Source organism: Trichoplusia ni, chromosome 6 (assembly GCF_003590095.1).
Source record: "Trichoplusia ni isolate ovarian cell line Hi5 chromosome 6, tn1, whole genome shotgun sequence".
In the NCBI taxonomy this organism is placed as follows: domain Eukaryota; kingdom Metazoa; phylum Arthropoda; class Insecta; order Lepidoptera; family Noctuidae; genus Trichoplusia; species Trichoplusia ni.
This window is the reverse complement of record NC_039483.1, coordinates 12,198,716-12,223,468: the sequence shown is the minus strand read 5'-3', so window position 1 is coordinate 12,223,468 and position 24,753 is coordinate 12,198,716. Positions and strand designations below refer to the sequence as shown.

The following is a 24,753-nucleotide window of genomic DNA, read 5'->3' as shown; positions in this document are numbered from 1 at the left end:
GATTAAAAGGAATCTTTTATATAAAAGTTCTTCATATAGAACTAGTAACGTTTGAAACCTGCTACGTTGAAGTGGAATTGTACTGGGCTTGTTTGTGGTATGCCAACAATGGGTAAAAGTTACCACCGAATTAACGAGGCGGACCCAGACCCAGGTCTGGGTCCGTCTCGTCCAGACTGAGGTGGTAGAATGCCTGGTCACTCATAAGAGAGACTAGCGGAAGAGAAGTGGGGTAAACTTAGCCCAGCGGTGAGAAATTCTTGGCTAGTAATAATAATAACAAGTAACACGCAATTATAAAAATATGTATATACTATAAGTCAAAATAAATATGAATTTGTGAGTTTGAAATTCTGAAATATAACCGCATTTTTTTTCTTTTTGCAATTATAATGTTCTACCAATTAGTAAGTTACTTTCTCAGTTCGAAGTTATATTCAATACAGCAAATCTTCGCTAATAATTGCAAATGAAATACCATAAAGACTTATTGCATAAGCATTTCTGTGCCAATTACTCCAGTACATTGGTTCCCGGGGAGCTAAAATCGATTCATTCGACTTGTATTGGCGAACGGATCTTCCAAAATGCATGGTATGCGTTCCAGTGAACATTAGTAATACCGCTTCCGAGCTCTCATTGTGTTAGTTAAAACTATGTGCTTAGGAGATAAGCCGAGCAATACTTGGGCTTTCAACTTCATGTATTTGAAATTAACTACGTAATTGGATTTGTGCTGCGTAGTTTTAAGGGTGTGCCTGAAGGGTAAAAAGTGGATCTGCAGTCTATCCGAATGCATATCCATCCGTTATCAGGCTGTATCTTACGAAACGTGATAGCTATTTACATACGTATTTACATGAATTTGGTGCATGGTTCGTTTGCTCCCACTCTGAAAATTTGTCACTTAACTGATTTGATTTTCTTCCGCCCATATCTCCGGAACCCTCGGAGTCGCGATTTCGACTCGCACTTGATTATTATTTTTATATTATTTAGTTAAGTAAAAAAGTTAAGGAGATTCTTGAGTCTGTTATATTATAAACCATTTTATTAAGTCCTGCATGACGTAACAACCGTTTGTTTATTTATACTCTATTCTTCATCCGTCGCCGCGTCGCATACATACTCTTCTAATCTATGACATATAGCATTATTTTCACTAAAACATCATTCGCCTATTTATATAAGACATTTTGTACCTACATAAATTAAAAGGGCAAGAATTTTCTTTGTTTCAAAGACACTCTCCTTAAACCAGATTTCCATAAAACTTTGGAGTAGATCTTATTTTGACAACGTTGTACTTTAAGAGCGCTTCACAGTCATAAAAGCGACGTAAAAACACAAAAGCTTCAGTTTTCACCAGCAACCGTGTTCATGTTCCTTGCTCAGTCAGGTGGATGTTTTGCATAGAAATATGAACCTGTTAAATTTTGTCACAAAACGCACTCACTCTGATGACTTGTAAGACGACATCCTCATTTGCATATTAACAGCCGCCTCGTACTTAATTCGGGGGTCGCAGGTGACGAGAAGCCGCCAAATTGATATTTTATACTTGCAATTACACAACCGATCCATTCACATCTCAAGTCAGACAAACTTTAGGCAAACAAAACATTGGACGAATTCACGCTGATTTTATAATCAGGGTTTTGCAGTGTGAGGGATGTAAGAATACCACGTTTTAATATAGGGTCCGAACCTAAGGGATAGAAACGGAACCCTCGTCCGTCTGCCACTAGTCTGTATCCCCAGAACTGTGATAGAACCAACTTCAAATTTTCACAGACAATTTATTCCGGTTGCTGCTATGTATCCGAATAATTAAGAAAAAGCGTCGTAAAAAATTTAGTTGCCTGAAACTGATTTTTCTATTACAATGGCTGGTTGAACTAATAATAGGAGAAATGTTAAGGTGACAAACTTCGCGTTTCAATATAAACGACCACTGGTCATGGTCGTTCAGTTGATTGATGATATATACTAATTAAATCCAAGTTTCAGTACGGATTAAATTTCCCAAGAGACGAGGTTACAAAAAATTACAAAGTCTATCCGTGAACATCAAATTTCAGTAACCTTGATTTTTTGTCGATCTATATTCGTCGATCAAATGTCACATCTTATTTATATAAATTTTAACTAATAATTGCATTTAAAAACTATGTTAATCTAAAATTATATATTAATTGAATAGCTATACAAATTATATGGGTACAGTTTACAGAGCGTCAAAAAACATGTAGATCATCTGCGGGAATCGTGCTCAGGGATCATCAAGGTGACCTTTATTCATTCGGTTTGGTTCATATTTACAGGACTATACCTATATAACCTCTAACTGACCAACTAATGTCCTGCTGACGACGGAAAATTCGAAAGGATCAACTCAAATCGCTGTCAATCTATCAAACATATAAATCATTTTCTTTCTATGACTTTTCCCTTCTCAGAATGGGCCTAAGGGCAATAATAAATCACTTTCATTGAAAATCTATCTTAATATGGTGAGAAAATGTCACAATTAAAAGGATGGATGAGGTACACTGGGCAGTAATAACCTAAGACCTAAACTGAGAACTTGAATAAAGCTATGTTAAATTAAATTTGGTTTGTTTTCATATAGTTTTGTTTTTTCACACACACACACGCACTTAAAAGTCGTGTGAATCAAAACTTATCATCGCAAGAGCCGTTAATTTTAGAATTGATGATATTTTATTCTTTAAAAACAATAGTAGCTAATGAAATAAGTCATTAAATTATTATCATAAGGCCAGGAAAGTGAGAGGACTGTTCTTATGAAGGAGATAGATTACCATTTTCCTAGAACAGTGCTCCACAGGTCTACATCCAATAGTATCCACGCACTAAATTCTCCTAATTCAGCAAATATATTAATCACATGTTCACGGGAAAATGTAGTGCGTGCACTTTCAAACGTATAAATCCTATTTACTGCGAACTCTGAGGCGCAATACGCTCCGATCGAAAAGTACCAGCAGACAAATCCGATTTATAGAACCCAGTAGTGGTTCGTTTACATTAGGATTCAGTCAATACTGCATCCGGAAAATCTTGGCAATTTATAAATCGACTATAACTCTCAAGCGCCCATAACTCAAGAGAAGTTAGTGATAAGATGGCGATTGGAATTGTTTCTTTTCGTCGTTAAAGTTAATTAATTACTCGAAATCTTTCTTGTTGTTAAACTTAATTATTTTTCAGCGAACGTATTTAAATCATGATTTACATTTATTTACAGTATGTACATACGTATGTAAGTCTTAATGATCCTGATTTTATGTGGCTCCAAGGCACAGTTTGAAACTATAAATTTTAAAATGAAGCCGTATTTTTTGGGCCGTCTAATGAACCAATGCAAATTTTAATCTGCCGCAGCGACGGCTCATGTGTAACGAAAAAATACTTTTTTAAAGTCATGAAATATTTTTAGGTACAGTTGACTTTATTTTATGCGTCCAAATATTTTTTGTACGTACTGGATAAATGTATGCTTTCTTTGGTGGATACACATACATCCCTACAAGTGTAGAAATATCTTTGGCGAGCAAAACTGTTTAGGATCGCTAATAGAGAAATAAATGTTATTTTGAGCATCGTTTATGTCTGCCAAATAATACGTTAGAAAAGACTAAAAGTCTTTCCTTATAAGCTGCTAATATGGGAAAGTTACGGGCTATTATTTATTATAGTGGGGGGCGGAATCTGTTGCCCCTGCGCCAACTCGATCCCATATTTTCATTCCGTAGCGACATGAATTCGTTGCGCCAGTAACACAATGTAGTCAATTTGCTTCCCGAACTTTTCTTAGCTCTGTCACAAAGTTGTGATTGCGTTGTTTTCCATTTCTCTCAAAATGATGACGAATAAAACTTCAGCGAGTTGAACAAGCTCTTGAATCTATCAACGTAGTGTACGTTAAGCGGACAACGTACCTACTTTATTTTACAGTGAAAGAGTTGGAGAGAAATAACTGCTATGTTCAGTTTAATCAACATTGACAAAGGTCTCGCCATTACCAAGTAGTGAAGAAAGATGATACTAAAAAGAAAAAGAATGTCATTCGTAAAAGATATAAACAGCTATATAAAAACAGGGCGATGGCATTGTACAGTAAAATAAAACTCGTACATAATACGGTGTCTCCGGGGTGAATTTTCTCATTCCGAATACAAATACATGTATCCGAAGACAACATGTATTAGCAGGCGTTTTCACGTTCCTTTTGTTGGAATTGTATCGTAGGTAATTTTCATGTAAGCGCAGTAATGCGCCGGTAATGGTCCATAACAGAAAGCTCGCAATATATAGACGGCGTCCCTCAGCACTCCACCACTCCCCCTGCGCCCTGCCAACCCCTACCGCCCCGCATGTTGTACAGCACCGCCGCCACATACTAACAGAACAAAATGTTCAAACTATTCACGATTTATTACTAGATATTCAACAAACCATTCAGACTGGAACACAGCACAATATATAGCAAACAATCGCGGAGTTGACAGTACCTATTCCGAGTAAAACAAAACACATCGTAAAACAATATTTTATTCTCGTTCGCTACTACATTTATATTTTAAACAATTTGGGAATTAAACGTTTTGCCAGAAGTTATCGCTGCGATATTACAGCTTTGAGGCTACGGAATAATAAAAGCATCTACGCGCACAAGATAAATCTGCAATAAAACAAAATAACGTCGTGGAAAAATTCAATTAAATCTTGTTACGGGAAGCCGCCAAAATATGCCCGGAACGCTCCCAACGCAAGTGCTACCTTATAAATATTTCCATGGCGAAAATATGTAGGTACTTACATTCTAACAGCAGTTTTAACATACAAGTCGTGTTTTGTTCCTCACTATTGAAATACACCAATATAAGGTTGGGTCTATTATCGCTTCCATTAAAGCTAATTATTTCATACTGAAACTAAACACTTTATAACTAATTCAATTAGCATAAATCAATCTAACCTTTATCAGCATAAACGTTGTGTTGTTCTATCGATGAAATTAGAACAATCTGACGTCACTGGCGTAACTTTTCACATAACAACTTATGTACAAAACGGATTTCCTGCAATAGTAATAAATATATAAATCTGTAATTGGTGCACAACGCACGTACACTATAAGTAGGTACAGATTGTTGAGCGAGACTTAAGCCGTGGACGACGTAGCGGAACAATGAAAGCTCGCCGTGGACAAACCGTAATCCTATTTGGTGTGCAGAGCTTGGCTCGGAGGCCGCCAGCGAGCGCCGCGCCGCACGCCTCCGCACTTGCGGCGATGGACAAACAATAACTCCAGCTCACACCTCTCACAAACCACCAGAATTAACTGGAATCACGAGGGAATTAACCAGTCTCTTGTGCTGTTTGAAATTTTGTTTAAGAATTGTAAAACAAAAGTTTTCACAATTACAAATTAGTTTTGCTAAAGTGGATTATGCAGATTTTTACATTTTGCTTGTTGTTTGGCATATTGAGATATTATAGCTACCGTAAATAAATACAGGTATCGATGAGCCTTTATAAACCTAATATGCATGTTATAGATTACATCACAAAGGCTTAATTTTAAATTCAAATTGTTTTTTGCTTTAAAATGTAAATGTTTGTTTTAATCTCTTGAAAATTGGAAATCAGAAGCTATTTAGCCAATAGTGTACAGATATTAATTTAATGATTATAATATGATCATGAGAATAAACATTGTTAGTGGTTTCATAATTAAACCGTAATTTAACATTAAACCATTTATTTTCAGTTCAAATAAACCAAAATTAATAAAACTTCAACGCCCACTTATTACTCAATACTGACACGAAACAGATTGGACTATTAAAAACAAATAGAAAGTTTAAAATTCATCTGCGGAAAATATTTTTAAACCGTTATATTCCGGGCGTTACGCGGTATCCCCTAATGGAATTTGCAGGTTGCACATAAAATACGAAGCTGATGGTTCAATAAATAAGCTGTAACGTATTGCTCCTATTGGAAATTCCATTTGCCTACGCTTTGGTAAAAACGTTGACTTAATCAAAGTAAACGTAAGATACCGCAGTAATAAAACCAAATCGGTATGCAAGTCTGGTCTTAATCAAACAAAATCCAAGGATCGATTCGCTTCTACAAACACTGTTCAAATATTAAAGAAGGTGAAATTAAACCACGTACTGATTAATTTCGAACGGGAGCCGAACACGTTGGGAATCGTTACGGCTCCTACTTGTTGAGTGAAATATTCAAGGTGAGGGTGTCCCGGCGGTAACTCGGAACAAACAGGAACGTGTTGCTTAGAGATAACTAGTGGCCGACTGCGGCGTGTTCCCTAATTAATTATTCGACAGCGTGGACACTCTTGTAGTTCAGATGTTGTACAGAAATTATCTCAAAAGCCGTATTGTAAAAAACCGGTTACGTAACGTCGGACTCGTGGAATCTCTCTAACTCGGAATCTGTTTGTCACCCGGCAATAATTTTATGACCCTATCAACGTTGCTTAACCTTCATCTTTCTTTTTAATATTTATGGTTGTCGCAGCAGCAGAAAATCAAAATCAAAAGTCGCTTATTAAAATTTAGTTGTAATGTAAAATTTTTTGAAGATTTTGAACTTTTAGATTGGACAGGACCCAGTTTCGCACAGCCTTTACCGTCTCCTGTGACTTATACTTTTATCTGTGAAATACAGCCTAGTAGCAGACAGATGAAGAGACGGACAGATGGACAAACAATGGGGCCTCAGTGATATGTGTCCGTCTTTATCGTTTAGGTACTCAGCCCCGGGAAACGACACTAAACAAAAACTAGACCACATCTATTATGGATGTTCTTTTTGTCTATCTATCAAACATAAAGTATAGAAAATAGCCACTTTAGGGAGCCAAGCTTTTGTCTTTGAGCAGTATATCTACAATAATATACAGACGTAAATGTGATTCTAATCACTAACCGTAAGGCAACACAACCGAAGTTCTTTTGTTTACATTTCGTTTCGTTGCTTATTATAATAAACAATAAACCTTCATTTAATTAATGCCATTTATAATTTTATTAACCTAAATAATTATTTACTTTACTAAGTTATAATTAATTTACATTATACCGAGATCATGAATTAACTGGTTTCAAATTCCCCACGAGTAACTCCTAACTAACAATTATACTAACGCTGCTATATTAACTAAAAACACGAAGTTCTGTAAAATATCAACAAGCGACTGATTATTTTCCAAAGAAGATCTACAGATTCTTTTAAAATGATACCAAATAGAGATACTATCAATTTTATCACACAAAACCGCTTAGAAGTCGGTACATTTATTTAGGAGGATACGATATCAAGAACAAACATATATGACGTAAACTCGTACCGAATATGTCTCCACTTTCGTCAGAGATGAATAACAGGCCAACAATAACTTTAAAACTTCACTTAAAAACTCGCACATGGCTTATTTACACGTTTTTAAAGTACTTTACAATGTCAGGTCGTTAACTCATCGCTTAAAGCGCCACAATTACCCATTTGTTTTAACTCTTACATTTTATGGCGGATCCGGGTAGTGTACAATGATAATAACTCTATTTTATTTTTCATTTACCAATAAGGTCCCTATAAATAAAGTTTATAGGTTGTAAACTGCCTATTGAAAATTAAATAAAGCTGGGAGAATAATAAGTTGTTGTACATTTCTTTCTACTCAATGTAAACACTATGTCGCTACATTCTGTCTGATTCTCACTTGTTGTATTAATGTTTTGTGATGTAAATTCATAATTTACAATTAAAGTAGCATTGTTACGACAGACACAAAGTAGCATTTCATAATTCTTACGGTAATTAAGACTTGTTCCGTCGTCTTCTATGTGATATTCAGAAAACATAATTTCAAACTTCGATTTTTTCAAACTTTTTCTTTTTAATGTGAACTTAATTACACACAATGTCAAATCGTAAAGTGTGACTTTTTAATAGATTGGCTAAAATGATGTTTAGCGGGATGTCGCGTTCGAGAGCAGAAAATCTAGTGAAATGACCAAATGATATACTTTAGTAGTCTCTAAATATTATTACAAAATTATCTCTAATTTAATTCAATTTAATTATATACAAGTCTGAAAAATGCCTCAAATGCTCAAATATTTTATAAGCATACCAGTATGTTTTATTTCGACAATGGTATACATTCTTAAGTTCTATTTCAGTCTTAGTTCTATTTCACAGCAGCCATGGCATTTTCTTAAACTACAAATAATTTAAATCAGGGTACAAAACAATTTTACTAACCGTAACCTGTATTATGCGCGTCATACAAATTAAGAAAAAAAGTCAAAGTGAAGCCGACACCAACTTACATCGAATGAAAAATTACAATATAAGATAATATAACACCATCATTAATAACTAGGGTATCACTCTTTGGACGTATTTGTATACGCACTTATTATTTACAAAACATTTTTTACATGACATAAACTACTTACCTGCCTTACAGTTATTTATGGAAACATCCTATTAAAAGTGCCAGCACTCTAAGAAATGGATGTTGTTCATTTATCAACGTCATGATACTATTTTCACTGAGAAATAGATAATTCGTATTACCGCTATATTCCTTAGACACGTCACGTTCTGTGGCACATTGTGTTAATAGTATCACATTCGTTAGTGCTCATGGCTGATGACTTTTTGTGCTTTATTTCCCTTGCGCTATCTAGTCGCTATAACATTGACGAGCTACGAAAAAACTATCTCTATCGTAGGCTATCTCGTTATACATGTTTTATTAGTGCTGTTGTATGTACACGTTTTTATGTACTATGTATATTCCAGGTTATAAATTTTTAAATAGCTAATCTATATCTATACTAGCTGAAGAGTTTGATCTTTTGTTTGAACGCGCTAATCTCAGGAAATTCTGGTTCAAATTGAAAAAATCTTTTTGTGTTCAAAAGACCATTAATCGATGAAGGTTTTATGCTATATAACATCAGGCTGCAACTAATAGGAGCGATGATACAATGGAAATGTGGCAAAAACGGGGGAAAATATTAATCTTCGAGGGCTTTCGTTAAAATATTCCTAACTTATATCTTCTAACCACGTGGACGAAGTCACGGGCAACAGCTAGTTACGTAATAAAATTGTACCACGTTCAGAGCGATCAAGATTCACTAGCTTATTACATTAGTCTAAGAACTTGTAATAAAAGTGAAATTATATATATCTACCCATCCACGTTACTTTCAAAAACAGAAATCCGCTCTTTATTTCCAAATGAGAGAACATCAAAACGCTCGTGTAACAGGTTAAACTGGTTACCTACATTATTTATTTAAGGGGAAATAACGTACTCCCATATTTGTTTAGGAACGAAATCTTACTTCTTTAGATCGAGAGCTTTACACAAAATAATTAAAACAAATAATAATATGACGAACGAGAATATTTTAACAGAACAAATCTTTTTAAATTAAGTATATATAGAGGCGAAAAATCGCAATTTTAATATTACCAGTTGTAAATAACAGGAATTCTGTGAAAGTAAGTGGTATTGGCATTTTGTATAAAAGTGAAAATGACTAGGCAGTTTTATTGAATACCTGACTATCTGTCCTGTGAGATGGCACTGAGTTGGTCCTTTGTGACATTTCTGATATTACAAAGGACCAACTCATTAATGCCAGTACCAGTATACAATTTAATAAATATTTTTCAATTCGTTCCAACTTTCTATTTGTTTATTTGAAACTGGAAAGGCCAGACTGGCCATAAAAGGGAAATAAGTACTTTTTCCTCATGGCTTGGATGTTGGTACCCACCTACACTTTGAAGGCTAAGCAAGGGCCGTACCAGCTCTCTTTAGGCCAAGGTAAAGTCACACAGGGATCAAATAGTCATATTATATACTTACATAAGATATCATATATACAAGATCATAAATGAGAACTTTAAGTAGCGGATATGTCCCTTGATACATTTTAATTTTATCGTAAAATAAATAGTCATATGGTTAAAAAAAATCTGGTTTCAGAGTTTTTAAGCCGCCCCTGACTGGGTTCAGCAATGTCAGAAGCCTATCGGGCGGTACACATCCTTGAAATATCGAGTCTACTTTTCCTTCACGACGATGTTATGATTCGCACATGAATTTGAAAAGACACTGATGCATGAAGGGATTCGATCAGACCTCTGATTTGACACTCAATCGGGTCATACCACAAAGCTATCACTTCTACTAAACAGTCACTATCACTGTGTACACACAAGGTTAGGAGACTCTAAAGAGAGAGAGATTCTAAAGAGACTCTTGACATCAAAATCTTTTTCGGAATTCAGAAGTTATGATGAAATAAAAAAATCACACATACATTGGCCTTGAAAGCAATACGATCCTTTTTGTAGTAAGTCGTGTAATAAGAATCTTATAGTTACATATTTAAGCTTCTATTTTCTACAGAGCAACATTGTCTTACAAGTCGCTAAAATATCTTCACGAGAAGTCGACGCGCGACGGTTCTTAACTATAAAAATATATTTTTGACGTTCGTAGTCTGGAGCTGTATTATTTGGACAAAGAAGTTAAATTGCTACCTACTCAGACATTCTACCGAGCTTTATTAGACAACGGAAGATTTCAGATGAGGTTGGAATCAGAAGTTGGAGAGAAGTCTTTTTTAAATGTTTAGAATAATCTATTGGAAAATCGTTGAAGTAGACATTTAGAAAATCGTACTTAGAGCTTCCGTTATCGATACACGATATGATACATAAAGTTGTAGTTGTTCTTATGACACTGAAAAGGTATTTTCTTAACGAACTAAGTGGCTTCATAATAATTCTAACCACTTACGTACTTAAAATTCAGACATATTAAATTTTAAATCGTTGTAAATTTCCAAAGGGTTTTGCATTCTGAATCTGGGTCCTACATCTAAATCATTTTACACAAACAATGCATTCAAATATGAAATGCACGGAATATGGTCGAGCGCTGAGAAATAAGCTGAATAATGTCTCTGGTGTCACCGTCTGTTTTGTTTGTCGTATGCTGCACGTACTTACAAAGTGGGTAACCTAAATAATACGGAATACGTAAATATACGACTACCGCAAACCAATTTTAATACTATCTAACGTGACTTAAAGGTAAAGGAAACAAAAATGATAAATAACATTTCTTTTATTGATCCTCTATCAAGTTTCTGTTTAGGTTAAATTTTTCTTACTTTAGAATTGTCATAAAACTGTGTGTACTATGTATCGCACTAAAAATCTAAGGCTACCTGAATAAACGTCCCTTTTTTTAGAACCCCCAAAAAAAGTAAAAATTCTTACGTTTGATATACGAAAAATGGCGTCGTTAATACCGCCTCCACGAAAAAGAAAATATGTCACTAATTAGACCATGTTTTATATTTCTAATGGTGATGTAGTTCTTGTGGCAGAACTATTTTTTTAATGTCAGTGTGCTATGACGTCATAAGCAGCGACCGGTCCCCGATAACTTTTAACTTTTACGCTTCAGTACTACTTTAATTTTCGTTGTAAAAATAAGTAAACGTAGAACACAAAATGTATGAGAACTGTAACGGTTGCAGGTAACAATTCGAGCAATACATCACCGCATGAGTGCACTCAAATAGGTTTATGTCCACCCAACGGTTTCATGCGATACGTGGTCTCAAGATCTCTGGCCCGCTTGCAGTATTGCGATATAAGAAACTGAAATTCCACATTAAACTAGCTACATAGCAAACGTAATCGAGTATCAAATAAATGGTTTTCTGTTAAATTTCTACCTAAATATATATGCAACATGACAATATAAAGGTTGACAATACGTCGTTCCATAACCCATCATTCCTTCTCTACACACATTAATTTTACTGTCCCTAAATACAAATTGGTCCGCAATTTTAAAACGGGCTCACCCGGGAATGACACGAAAATTCACGTTTTTTTAGAACATTTTCATTTATTTTTTATTACCACCCTTGTCTGTTCCATTTTATACTTATTGGATTTCATTTTCATGATCAATATATACCTTAATAGAACGTTCAAATTTTATTATAATGGCTTTAGGTAGAGAACGAAATTGTACCGAAGTTATGGTGAGATAACCTAATAGAAAAGTATAAACTAGGTGTTACAGGTAACAGTGGACTAATTTTCTTTACAGTGACTAAATTTAAGTTGTTTACAATATCTCTTAAACAGAAATCGAAAGGGCTTTTAAGAGGCACACATTTTAATTTGAAATATGTATCATAATAACATACGCATGATCAGTGTCAGTAAGTGCGAGCTTATATCATTCATAACACTCACGTACCACCGAGAATTTCGCGTTTTGGTATCTGAAAATATTGCCCAGATATTTAGAAGAGTAAATACGTAGAGTAGATTTATTTCAATGCGTGTTACCTCAACAGTGCTCCGTGCGTGATAAATATTTAACCGTACCCGCCTGATCTCCTTGGGTTTTTTCAGATGAAATTCCAAGCATCCTTCCTCGAGCGGTTGATGTGAATTGTTATTTTTCTTAGCCAATATAACGTACGATACCACCTGTTCGATGTAAATAATTGAAGACTTTTTATTTATTTACTTACATTCCAATATCTACAAGTTGATTCCACGTCGAGTTTATATTGTATCTGTTCGTGTGTATAAGGACCTCAACGGCTGTGAAATTTGAATGTGTAATACACAAGCACAAAGAAAACGACAATATCCCGAAACCCATCGCAAATCACTGGCAGCACGGCAGGCGCTTCCTTGGCTCTTTGCCAACATCTGTTTTGCTAATAAACTGGTCATATACTTATTACTCAGCCATCAGTCTCTTCATTAATCTCACTTTAACACTTAAATTCGAACACCGTATTCGCATGGTAAAACCCTTCATTTGATTTATTAAAAGGCTCCGATGCTACTCAATCAGGTAGAGTATTTGAAGCCTGCCCACACAAAGCAATCCAGTCATGTCTGAAATACCTTTAAAATCAATATTTCTAATAATAAATGACCCACTTTATTTGACACCTTCATCTGATGCTATATGATTACGGATAGTTTTATGAGTGTTCTCCCAAACGAAGTGGGGATAGGGAGCTGTCGATAAAATTCCATGTCAAATTGTTTTCAATATGTTATATCGGAATGTGATAGTGAGCAATGACTCGACAGCGGGAAATTTCTTTTAATATACAGAGGAATTGTTTTATAAAAGTCCGTTGGAGATTCAGAAATGATTTTGGTGTTACGTTTTAAGAAGTAAAACTGCACAAATACTGAAACGCTCGCTACTCACGACGTATGTAAATTGCAATCCGGGCCATGAACCTTCTGAGATTAGTGATTAAAATTTGCGATAATTGTTGCATTCAAATTAAAGTCACTCGGAACCACGATGTTTATTTTCGTTTTCTTCAACGTAAAAAAAGTATCACACTTCGAAAACTCTGGAAAAAATATAGAATTCCCAAAACACAGTTTGTTGTCTCTCCAAAAATACTTACTCATACGGGTATAAATAGTACATTAATGTAGTTAATAATATTCAAGGAAACAATCGAACTTCATTATACGGTGGGAGGTAAGATAGAGATGATTTATCGGAGCAGAAACAGCCGGGGGCGTGCGCTCTTGTTCATAGTCGCCCGCAACACCTAGACATCGCGCGAATCCCCAGTGACATGTTTTACATTACACAATTCACCGAACATTACTACCGCTTCAATATTGTTCTGGAATTCTGTGAAATCGAATGATTTCATTCATTATAACTTGTATTTGTAAAGGTACTTTATTTTATCTTTTGAACTATACATTTTTTACTGCCTGTTATTCGAAGAGCATTATTACTGCTCATCAAGTAGGCAAGTGTGTGACCATGCTATTATTAAACCTCGTCAGTTAAATTACATTAAATCGTTACAGGAAACGACTCTCATTACTGGTCATGAACTGTAACGACACTCTTACGATTGACACAGATCTATGTACGTAGGTATAACAAGAGTATCTTTCACACATTAAACTCAACACTAGATCTCGGTGTCTTCTCACGAACTCATCTTCATAATGGCTTCCTCTTTATCCGCAGAAAGAGTAGCTTTTACGTTAAGAACCAACGATTTAACGTTAGCTTAATGACTGTTAAGGTGATGACGTGTAAAGAAAATTGTGCCAATTTGTTTGGTAAAGTCAATTTATCACATACTCGACGTGCGTCGGATCCGAGCACGCTCCGCCCTTCATGTCTGTTTTTCCTGAAATTGTTCCTCTCACGAGACCGATGCAATTTACATCGACACCGTCTGCAAAAAATCCATATATGTTAAAGCTGAATAGAACCTTCTAGTAGAACAGATACTATAACACTAAAATCAAATATAACTCGAGTAGGTGCATAGGCACTTGGGAAGTTGCGGCATATCGATCCACACAACATCAGAGTAAAGTAAATAGAACAACGAAGAGTTACGACAAAAAACAAGAGACATGATAGATAACTGCTATCTCGCCGGCAAAAAGGGCAAAATGAAGAAATTTCTCGTCATAATAATGTTATAGTCATGCCATGTGTCACGGTCGGGCCTCCACGCTCGTTCTCTTCATGACGTCACTTCGTCAGGCTTCTTGTCCTAAATCGTGTCGCATTAACCCATGCCTGTCTAAGAGAGCAAACGGACAGAGGACGACCTGATTATTTCTGATATGTTTTTTCAGTACTCTACATTGTTAATGCCATATCGAAACCATTGATTCTTATTTAAGATTCTGATTTCTAAAGTTCTTATGGAAAAAAATACTTCTCTTGCTTTTTGCTCTCACTTTAGCCACCTTTTGGTGGTGGAAGGCCATTGCAGGTGCTGCTATAATTACCTGAAGAGATTGATGTAGTGAGTAATCTTGACAGATCTTAATATTGCTGTTGGATAATTCATATTGCTACCAAATTTATGTCACGTCCTACGCTATAGAGCTTATGTTAAAGCCACTATTTAAAGACAAGAAACACAAACACGAACAAAATTAAAGCACACCTACGCGGCGTTATCAGTCATAAATTTACCTGGGGGTTTGTAGGATAGGTGATGATCATAGGCCACCGCCTATGATCCTGAGTCCTGCACCTACAAATAATTTTTACCTCTTTGGTTCCATTCTTGCAATGGTCACTTCAGTAGTCTTAGAATCATCTTCAAGTGATTCTCTTACTTATTTATAAGGACCAAAATCACGTAAGAAATATTATTTTACCAGGCTCAAATCTTCGTTTAGTAGATATCTCTATGACAACGCGGAGTTCAATTCTCTATGTCTCTATTTTTCTTACTGATTAAGCTGCTTCATTAAGGATAGTTACAATTTTTAAATGAAACCTGCTATTCACACCGAAACAGGTTTCGAATAAAATAACTTCAATCCGTTCCTACGCATATTATTTACCCTTGGGTAATTATAACCTACTTGACCTTTTGAATGTATAATTGTTATGAATTGATGTCAATCGATTTCATTGTATTTAGACATGATATAAAGTCCTGTCCTCCGTATTACAGCTGTCCGTCCCTTATCAACTCTTTTTTGCACTCAGCGTTGAGCGTCATTACCTCCATCAATTTTTCCCGTTCCCTCCATAACGACATCACTTCACCTCATCAACCGTTCCCCAGCCAGGGTTCCTGCATCCCTCGTATAAATTACACTCAATATCACACTTCAGAAAGACTAAGGGTTGATATTCTTTCACTAAATGCCCAAAAGAAATGAATTTTCTGATATTAAGTAAGTAGATAGAAGCTGAACCGGATTATAAGTGGAACATTAATTTATCGTTAGGTTTCGTGAAATGAAATAATAACTTGCTTTTGTAATAGACTAGACACAGCGATCGAGTAATGTAGTGGTTTCTTAGGTTTACGCGAATGTTAGACATTGAAATGAAACTACTTTTACGGATTTTATCGCGTTTTAACCTTTGCAGGTATCATGGTCACGGGCAGACTGCCCGTGACCATGATACCTGCAAAGGTTTCGAAACGTCGGGAACTAAAATCTAAAATTAAAACCGCGATAAAATCCGTAAAAGTAGTTTCATTTCAATGATCGAGTAATGTGATATATTACTATTCAGTTAAACATAATTTACATAGTTACAAAGTATCTAGTTTATTAATCCACATTTTCAGTAATAGTTTTATAATGTCAGGATATAAGTTTAAGTGTGTTTTATTTAGATCTTAGCAATCATTTTTGTTAGAAAAGAGGCTTACCGCCAAATGTATTGAAATCATTCCAATTAAAAATGTCAGTTTACAAAATTCACAAATAAAGTACCCGAGTGAAATCATATCCCCAGCTAATTTGAAAATTAAACTGCGGCCAGCGACACATGGCGCCATCTGCAGCAATTTCCTATAACAAAGTGAATTCTTATTAAAACACCGTGCCTCTATTAACTTTAGGGTAAAAGTTTTAGTTGTATACAGAAACTAAAAGAACTTATAGGTATCTCATTTTAAATGTAATATTCAAGTTCAATTCAACAAAATTAAATTATGTTCGTAAACCCTGTGTATCTAAGCCGATAAAATCTATAGACAACTAAAAAGACAGTCATTGACAATAATTTTGTTGACATTACATTCAAAGTCAGTGTGCTGTCAAATGTCAAACGTTATATTGTCAACAGCAAAGGAAGGTGCTTCAATCGTCTGTCTATAACTTCTCGTGTTATCGGTGTTATTCTTCGACCAATGTTGTTTCTTTTCTTTCTGAATAGCAATAAAAACAATTAACCAATAGCATAGAATAAACAAGACTGTTCTCTTGGGCTTTCAATACCAAGATTAACAAAATATCAGCATCATGAGTATGCGACCAGATGATCATCGTCGAAAATGGGACAAAGACGAATTCGAAAGAATAGCTGCCGAGCGGTTGAAAGCCGAAATAGAAGAAGAGGAACGAGCCAAAAAGAAAGGTAATACATAATACATGTTACGTTCATTTTAGTTTCTCTTAATTTATTATATATAAGCTCTAAATTACATTAAGAAATGAAGTTTGAAATTTCTCTTTTCTACTTAGAAATAATGGTTTTCTTTATTGTTATAACAAAGACTATCAATTTTCCATACTGTTGTCTAGCAGCACTCAATTATTGCACATTTTAAGAAATTATGTTATATTCCAGTTCCGCCAGTTAAGAGGGAGCTACTCAAACAACGCGACTACAAAGTCGATCTCGACTCAAAGCTTGGCAAAAGTGTCGTGATCACAAAGAACACTCCAACTTCCCAGTCTGGAGGTTACTATTGCGATGTTTGTGATTGTGTTGTCAAAGACTCCATAAACTTTCTGGACCATATCAATGGAAAGAAACATCAAAGGAATCTTGGCATGTCCATGAAGATTGAAAGGAGTTCATTAGATCAGGTGAGCAGGAAACATGGTAAACATTTTACTTTTTTATAAATATGAGAAAAACTTAATTATTTATGTACACAGAACATACAAAAAGACATAATATGTTAATTGGTTCTTTAAAAAAAATTGTCGGCAGAACTGCAGCTGGAGATATCAAAAAGAAATCATAGAGACTTTATTAGTAAATGTCTGGTTCCGTGTCTTTATTAGTTAATGACATCTCATTTAGATATGATTTTGTAATGATTGGTGTCATTTGAAAATTAACTAATAACATTGGTAAATGTAGTGCAAAGTATGTTTGCAAAAAATTTGCTTAGTCCAACATTGAGTCTGAATTTTAAGCTTTATGATCTCTATCTCTATGTTTACCATCTCAGACTCTTTTTGTATAGCTAAGAGAGTTGATTAACTCCCCTTTTTCATCCCTACTTCTTTTAGCCATTTAAACATAAATAATATGTTTACCAGCATATTGATTTGAACATATTGTATTGAAATATGAAATCATCTTCTTTCAGGTTAAAGCTCGTTTTGCAATGAACAAACGTAAACTGGAAGAAAAGAAGCGTGAGTACGAGTTGGACACTAGGCTAAGGGAGGCAGCAGAAGAGGAGGCCAGGGTTAAAGAACAGCGCCGTGAAAGGCGTCGGGATAAGAAGCGTAAGTTGATGGAGTCTGAGGAACCAGAAGACACCCCAGCTCAGTCAGAACTAGCTCAGATCATGGGATTCTCTGGATTCGGAGGCACCAAGAAATGACCAACATTAGCTTTAATTTAGTCATAATTAAAAAAGTGATCCACATTTGAAGTTTAGTATTGCTACGTATTTTTAATTATTTTAAGGTTGCTTGTGCAGAGAACCTCAACATTTTAGGTGTCAATTGAGTTTCTTAGAATAATATGACCTCATCTTAAAAGTGATGCTTGGACGTCTATAGATATTATTCAATAGTTATTAACCCAACAAACATTTTTTGTACACTTTTGTAATTTTAGATTTAATGAATTGTTCACAGAATAATATGAGTAATAATAAATATGTTGCAAGTACCTTAGTTTGTTATTATTGGTCTGTCTGTTACCTTATTGTAAGATCCTCATGTTTTACTTTGTCAGATGTCCCATGATGTTTAGATGTCTATTAAACAAACTGAAAACAGTAAGACTATTTTTATATTATTTACACATATTCATACATTGAAAGTAAAAAGTTTTGATAAAGAATAAAAATTGAACCAGATCATCAGCTTATGCAAGTATACCAACAGACACGCAACAATATCTGCCGACAGCAAAACTCTTCCTGCCATCACATTAATGAATATGTTTTAAGTTCATAGATGAAGGTAGGTATACTTCAAAGTAACTCAGGAGCCGTTCTTTGAGGAAATACTTAGTTGCGAAAATATCCAAGACCCAATGAACACTGAAACAGTACCAGTAGATAGAAAGGTCACCTTGGACACTGACTGTATTTAAACCTGAGATGAAAACGCTGCAAACTCAAACAAGTACCTCCGTACCGAGCAAATAGTATTTATACCGAAGTACAGTACGTGTGTCCAATTAATTATGGGTATTTACCCACCTGCCTACAGAACTTATTACGTGACGATGACTCTTCACTTCCCGTCGAGTCCACGCCTATGATACAGTGTCCAGTGTTCTATTGTACGAGAGCTTTGATGCGGAACATGCATCTGAATCGACAAGGTCGTTTCAGGTAATGAAAACATACACGAAGTACTACAATCTTGAATGTGGGTACAGATATCACCAAAGGTGCCTTCCTAATTATTTATAATTTTTCTTGAAGTTTAAAAGTGCAACTCTTACTACTCTGTAGCTTTAAGTAATATTTATGTATTTGACTTTACTTCAATAACAAATTCTCTAGAATGTGTGCGGGTTCGATGCCCGCATTTTTTATGTATATTTGTGTGATCTATGATCATTCAACTCTGGGTAGTATTCATTATTTTTGTTTTATATTAAATAGCACCCAGTGTAGAAAACTACACAAATAGCCTAGTGGTTTAGGTCACCACGCCATACCCACTGAGCGCGATGTTTCGCGGGTTCAATCCGTGTAAACGGTTTTGCGGGGCATTTAATTTACTTATGTAATATATATGAGAATAATAAAGATTTTGAATTGAATTGAATCCCGTTCAAAGCAAGCATTTGTGTGATCTGCGAATACTTGCCCTGAGTCTGGGTGTCTTTGTACATCTTTCTTGAAACACCCCGCGAAACAAGGATTAATATCCCTAATGCGGGAATTCTTTTTTTTATATTAAAGAAAAACACTCAAGAACATTATTTATGAGAGTAAATTCTAGTCAATGGGTGAATCAAGCAAGATGTGGTAGTAGTTTGTGGTATACAGCTAGCCGTGCAATGCATATGCAAGCGATCAGGCATCTTTAACAAAAGCGGGACGGGAATGGAGATTTGTTATCGATACAAGTTCAGCACTTTCCACGCCAAACCCTCGATGGCATATGCAGCCTTAGCCGAAGTTTTCGCTGAGAATGATATAACTACATACGTACACGAGGAAAAATAAAAAATAGCTCTAAATACTTGTTGTGAGTATCTAATCAAACTGCAAGATCATTTTCCGCCACAATCAGGCAAAGCCCCGCCCTCCTATAAAACGCAAATTCACATTCATGGCGGATCAATGTGGTGATTGAAAACGGAGACATGAGGACGATACTTTTGTCTGTTGCTTTACTAACTATACTTTATTCATGTATTTCGGCATTTCAAGTAAGTTATTTTTGTAAATTTCTAAAAATATTTAGGACATATTTAACCCCTTAGCTACTTTGATAGCCTGTACCTAGCTGAATTTGTAAGTAGGTACCAAAGAATATAACGATGTGGTTTACTTATAAGGTATTTTTTATTTTTCAGATACCATTAGACTCCTCGAGCTTGTCATGTAAGTTATTATTATTTATTTATTTATTTGGCGTTTAGGTTTTTTTTTCAATATGCTTCAGTAGGTATATAGCTAAGTACGTACCTACATACGTACGTATTAGCGTTTTCAAATATTTACGTTTATCTTTCTTCAATTAGGTTTCTGTTTTAATTACCAAGCAATCGAAAACTTAAATGTGTTTAAGGGTCTAAACAGACGGACCGCATTTCAACTGCAAGTTTGCAGTTCGGATGCAGTTTGAATAGTAATGGTTGGTTTGCAGTTCTATTGCAGTCGTGTCACCCGCATTCAAACTGCATTTGAACTGCAAATTTGCAGTTGGATTGCAGTTGAAATGCAGTCCGTCTGTCTAGAGCCTTAATTACAGGTAGGTAAGCTTTACTTTCAAATAAAGTTACGTTTTAAGCCTTAAAAGGTTTAAGGTTTTGTTGAACACAATAACCCAGTTACCTAGACTGTCGCGCTATCGGTTGCTTTTTGATTTAGCTCGTGGTAAAATAGGTGTAATATACAATAAGGTGTCCACTCCATTTTAATTGAAGCTATGTATCAACAATATTATAGCTACTTATAGGATGTGAGAAAATGCTGATATATATTTTTTACTTTATAGATACTCTTGACAGCGTTCAAGAATATCAGCGAGAAAAACGGCAGTTAGAAAACTTCGACGATGAATACCCATCAGCGTCAAGTCAAAACGAAGAAGAAGAACCTGGTTTTTGGGACAGAATCGTTAAAGTAGCGCTGAAGTTATTCAGTAGGTTCATAGAATGGTTGAATTCTTCATAATGGAACCGAATATATAGGAACAACTACCTAATTATAATTATGTCTAACTTTAAATAAATAATAACTAATTTATTTCTTGTGTAATACGTGATTTATTATTAAACGACGAGTTTTTTCTCCTTCTCCATATCTTAATTATTTATCATTGGTAGGTACACTTGAATCGTTTTACCTACTATTTTATAATACCTGCCGCCTTCCGGCCTCATCTCTTTCTTCAATTGGTAGGTAGCACTATTTGGGAAATGTATGAAGTTTTTGTGACTACTGGAAAACTATCCAATCCCATTTTCCACAATGTTTCATAAGAAGTTAAATGCCAGCGACCTATCAACATTTCGTCAATTGATATTTATCCAACTCAAAATGTATCTAACCGCTATGTAATAAATAAAATACAATTTCCGGTTTTTGTCACATTATTATATAACTAGCTTTTGCCCGCGACTTCGTTCGCGTGGAACAGTGACTTCCGGCAGATTTTTGGTTTTACTCACATAGTTCCCGATCTCGCGGGATTTTTGAGAAGTTCCCGCTCCCGCAGGATTTTTGGGATAAAAACTATCCTATGTCCAACCAAATGCGTGTAACGAAACCATAGCGCGATCTATTTCGATCCCAACGCCATCTATCGACCATAGTAACAACTCGGATTATTTATCTATACTCCGTTCGGGCATTTTCTTTGTACTAAAAGTAGTATTATATTTTTTATATGTTATTTTATTATTTTTTTCATACCTTTTTACTATTTATTTACTTTTTTCCGATGAATTAAAACAACATGAACCGAACTCGTGTAACGATCGACACCATTGCGCGTAGTACTAATAGAATTATCTATACTCCGTTAGAGCATTTTCTTTGTAGTAAAACTTTTATTATATTAATATTTTTTTTTTACACCTTTTTACTGTTTATTTACATTTTTCTGATGGATTTTCCGATGAATTAAAACAATAACATGAACCGAACACGTGTAATGACACCATTGCGCGATTAACGCCATCTATCTACGGAGCATAGGAACAGCTCGACATTTGACCAATAGATGGCACTATTATATAGTATGCCCGTAATAAATTTTATTTTTTATTTTTATTTTTTGTAATAAAAACTATCCTATGTCCTTTCTCAAGTTTCAAACTATGTCTGTACCAAATTTCACACAAATCGGTTCAGTAGTTTAGGCGTGAAGAAAAGACAGACAGACAGACAGAAAGACAGACAGACAGACAGAGTTACTTTCGCATTTATAATATTAGTTTGGATTAGGCAAATGTACCGACGCGATGCTGTAATGCTTATAATGGCTACATTGGCTACAATGCTCTAAAGGGTTAATTGATCCTATGCCACATAACATTATCAAACAATTACAAGAGCTACAAAACTAAACATCACATGCATTTAAAATTAACACATATTTCTGAATGTAATGTCTTATGCATATGAAACAGTACATAATAGTAATATTTAACAATATTTGAAACATTTTTAACATTTATAGTAAACAGAGAGAAGAGTTGCTTAAATCGTAGTAATTATAAAGTTAATTAGTCACTGAAGTTCAATAGTTTATGTATGTTAGCACAAATAATGCAACAGTTGATTCAGTACTAACACTAATGGTGTACATGTAAATGAAAATATTGCATTTTCCTCAAATATCTAACAAGCAAATGTAAAAATTTTCCAGCCTTTTTCATCTTCTTTTCTTCCTTTATTCACTGTCAATATAAGAGAAATCTATATTTTAACATTTATTTAATAAGCCAATATTATACTGGCAATAATTGCCTACTTGCTTATGTAATTTCACAGGTAAATGCTGTTTGAATGTGCATAAAATTATGTTTTAACTTGTCACTATACATATAATTGTAAACACATAAACACTAGTCAAAATCTTTCATCTGGTTTATAAAACTGTTTGAATGGTCTGTTGTTTTTCAATTATTTAATAATCGTCACTCTCATCTGAGCTGACATCAGCTTGGGACTTGAGAGTCCGGAGCAAACCTCAGTCAGCTTTAATCTGTGCAGAAGTCCATGCCACTTGGCATGTAGGACGAAGGTACTCTTCAGCCACCCTCAATGGGTTGTAACTCCTTTGGGCCGCTAAATGGCGGACTACAGAAAGCTCTTGATCCTCAGTAGGTCTAGGAAACATGTTAATTGCTTTATCAGACAAATCAATTTCATTTAGTACATACTTGTAAGCAGTATTTTTAATAAATGCTTTACTAGCTAAAGCTGTCTCAGTTATGGTTCTGTGAAGCACTGCACCAGTTACCAAATCTGTAGTCAATTGTTTTCCTTCTAAAGCATTGGCTACTTGGTGATATACTTGTCGAAAATCTACACCACCCGTGCACAAAGGCGGGGGCAGTGTTTCTAAATCTGCAATCAATCTCACAGCAGTTGATGTTTCTGTTCGGAGTTCATTGAATTTTAAAGAGTCTGTAAGCAGCTTGGCCCAGCCTGTCAGAGGCATACGTGGTTTACGACTTTGTCTAGTCTTTTCTACCTTACATTTGGATTCAAACAATGGATGCCTAAGTGCTAATTGTTTATAATAAAAGACAGCTGCTTCGATTTCTTCTAACGATCTTGTTGTTACATATTCAATTAATTTATTGGTTTCGTGTGATCCACAGGTTTTTAGAGCTACCATTAAATCAAATTTTTCTTCCTTCGTCCATCCCTTAATAGCAGACTCATCGATTTTTTTATCATCGGACATTTTTGATTATTTCAATATTCTTCAATTTTATACTACTAGAACTCGAGACAGACTCACTTCAGGTTATGATAACCAACGAAAACTGCAGGTTTACAATGTTTCAACCGATAACACGTAGACCAAGACTTATAAGACGTAGACTTTATGATATTATGATTACCTGTTATGGTAGGTCACTAATTATTTTATAAGTAGGTACTTAATAAATTTTAAACAATAATATTATTTTATTTTGATACTTTGTTGTCTTGTTGTCTCTCCTGTCAGTTGTGTCAGTGTCAGTCAGACTGCGTTTGACATTTGTTTGACTGCCGCTTTTTTTATGCATTTTGACATTATATCAACAAAGGCATTGCATTTACTCATCTTTGAGTATAGTTGTGGAGAATATTAAAACAAAATGAGGAATATTAATTATTTTACTATTAAAGTTTACAATTTCTACATGTTATAAAAGAAACACTATAGGTTATTAATTTTGCGGAGTCGAGAATTAGGGCTTTTATATTTGTAGCGAAACACAATCCAGATACTCGAGAATTCTCTTTACTCCGACCCCGATGCTTATGGGCTTTATTCCCTTTGCTATACGATAGCTTAATCTATTTTCGAATGTCACTAAAAAGCGTTTGAGCTTCACTCGCTGCAAATGCTGCTTAGACCTTTGTTTAGTCCTAGCTACCGCATTAGGTTAAGTAACCTGTAATGGTAGATTAGTGTGATAATTAAATAAATAAATAAATGTGCGCCGGTCGCCAGTTGTAATTTTAT

General features: G+C 35.0%; 2 protein-coding genes across 2 annotated transcripts; one reads left to right on the top strand and one right to left on the bottom strand.

The window, feature by feature from the left end:
* Nucleotides 1-16,724: 16,724 nt before the first annotated feature.
* LOC113494985 (zinc finger matrin-type protein 2) lies at nt 16,725-18,542 on the top strand. Its single transcript, XM_026873539.1, has 3 exons — nt 16,725-17,041; nt 17,255-17,496; nt 18,009-18,542. The coding sequence occupies exons 1-3, from the start codon at nt 16,927-16,929 to the stop codon at nt 18,246-18,248; spliced, it is 597 nt and encodes a 198-aa protein (XP_026729340.1). The 5' UTR covers nt 16,725-16,926; the 3' UTR covers nt 18,249-18,542.
* Nucleotides 18,543-22,437: 3,895 nt separating this feature from the next.
* On the bottom strand, nt 22,438-24,286 carry LOC113494984. Its single transcript, XM_026873537.1, has one exon. It carries the CDS (start codon nt 23,980-23,982, stop codon nt 23,260-23,262), a length of 723 nt encoding a protein of 240 aa, XP_026729338.1. The 5' UTR covers nt 23,983-24,286; the 3' UTR covers nt 22,438-23,259.
* Nucleotides 24,287-24,753: the final 467 nt, after the last annotated feature.

Coding starts and splice junctions, on each gene's coding strand:
- LOC113494984 (XM_026873537.1), bottom strand. CDS start 23,982: ATGTCCGATGATAAAAAAATCGATGAGTCTGCTATTAAGGGATGGACG.
- LOC113494985 (XM_026873539.1), top strand. CDS start 16,927: ATGAGTATGCGACCAGATGATCATCGTCGAAAATGGGACAAAGACGAA. Junction 17,042..17,254: donor GGAACGAGCCAAAAAGAAAG/GTAATACATAAT, acceptor GTTATATTCCAG/TTCCGCCAGTTAAGAGGGAG. Junction 17,497..18,008: donor AAAGGAGTTCATTAGATCAG/GTGAGCAGGAAA, acceptor ATCTTCTTTCAG/GTTAAAGCTCGTTTTGCAAT.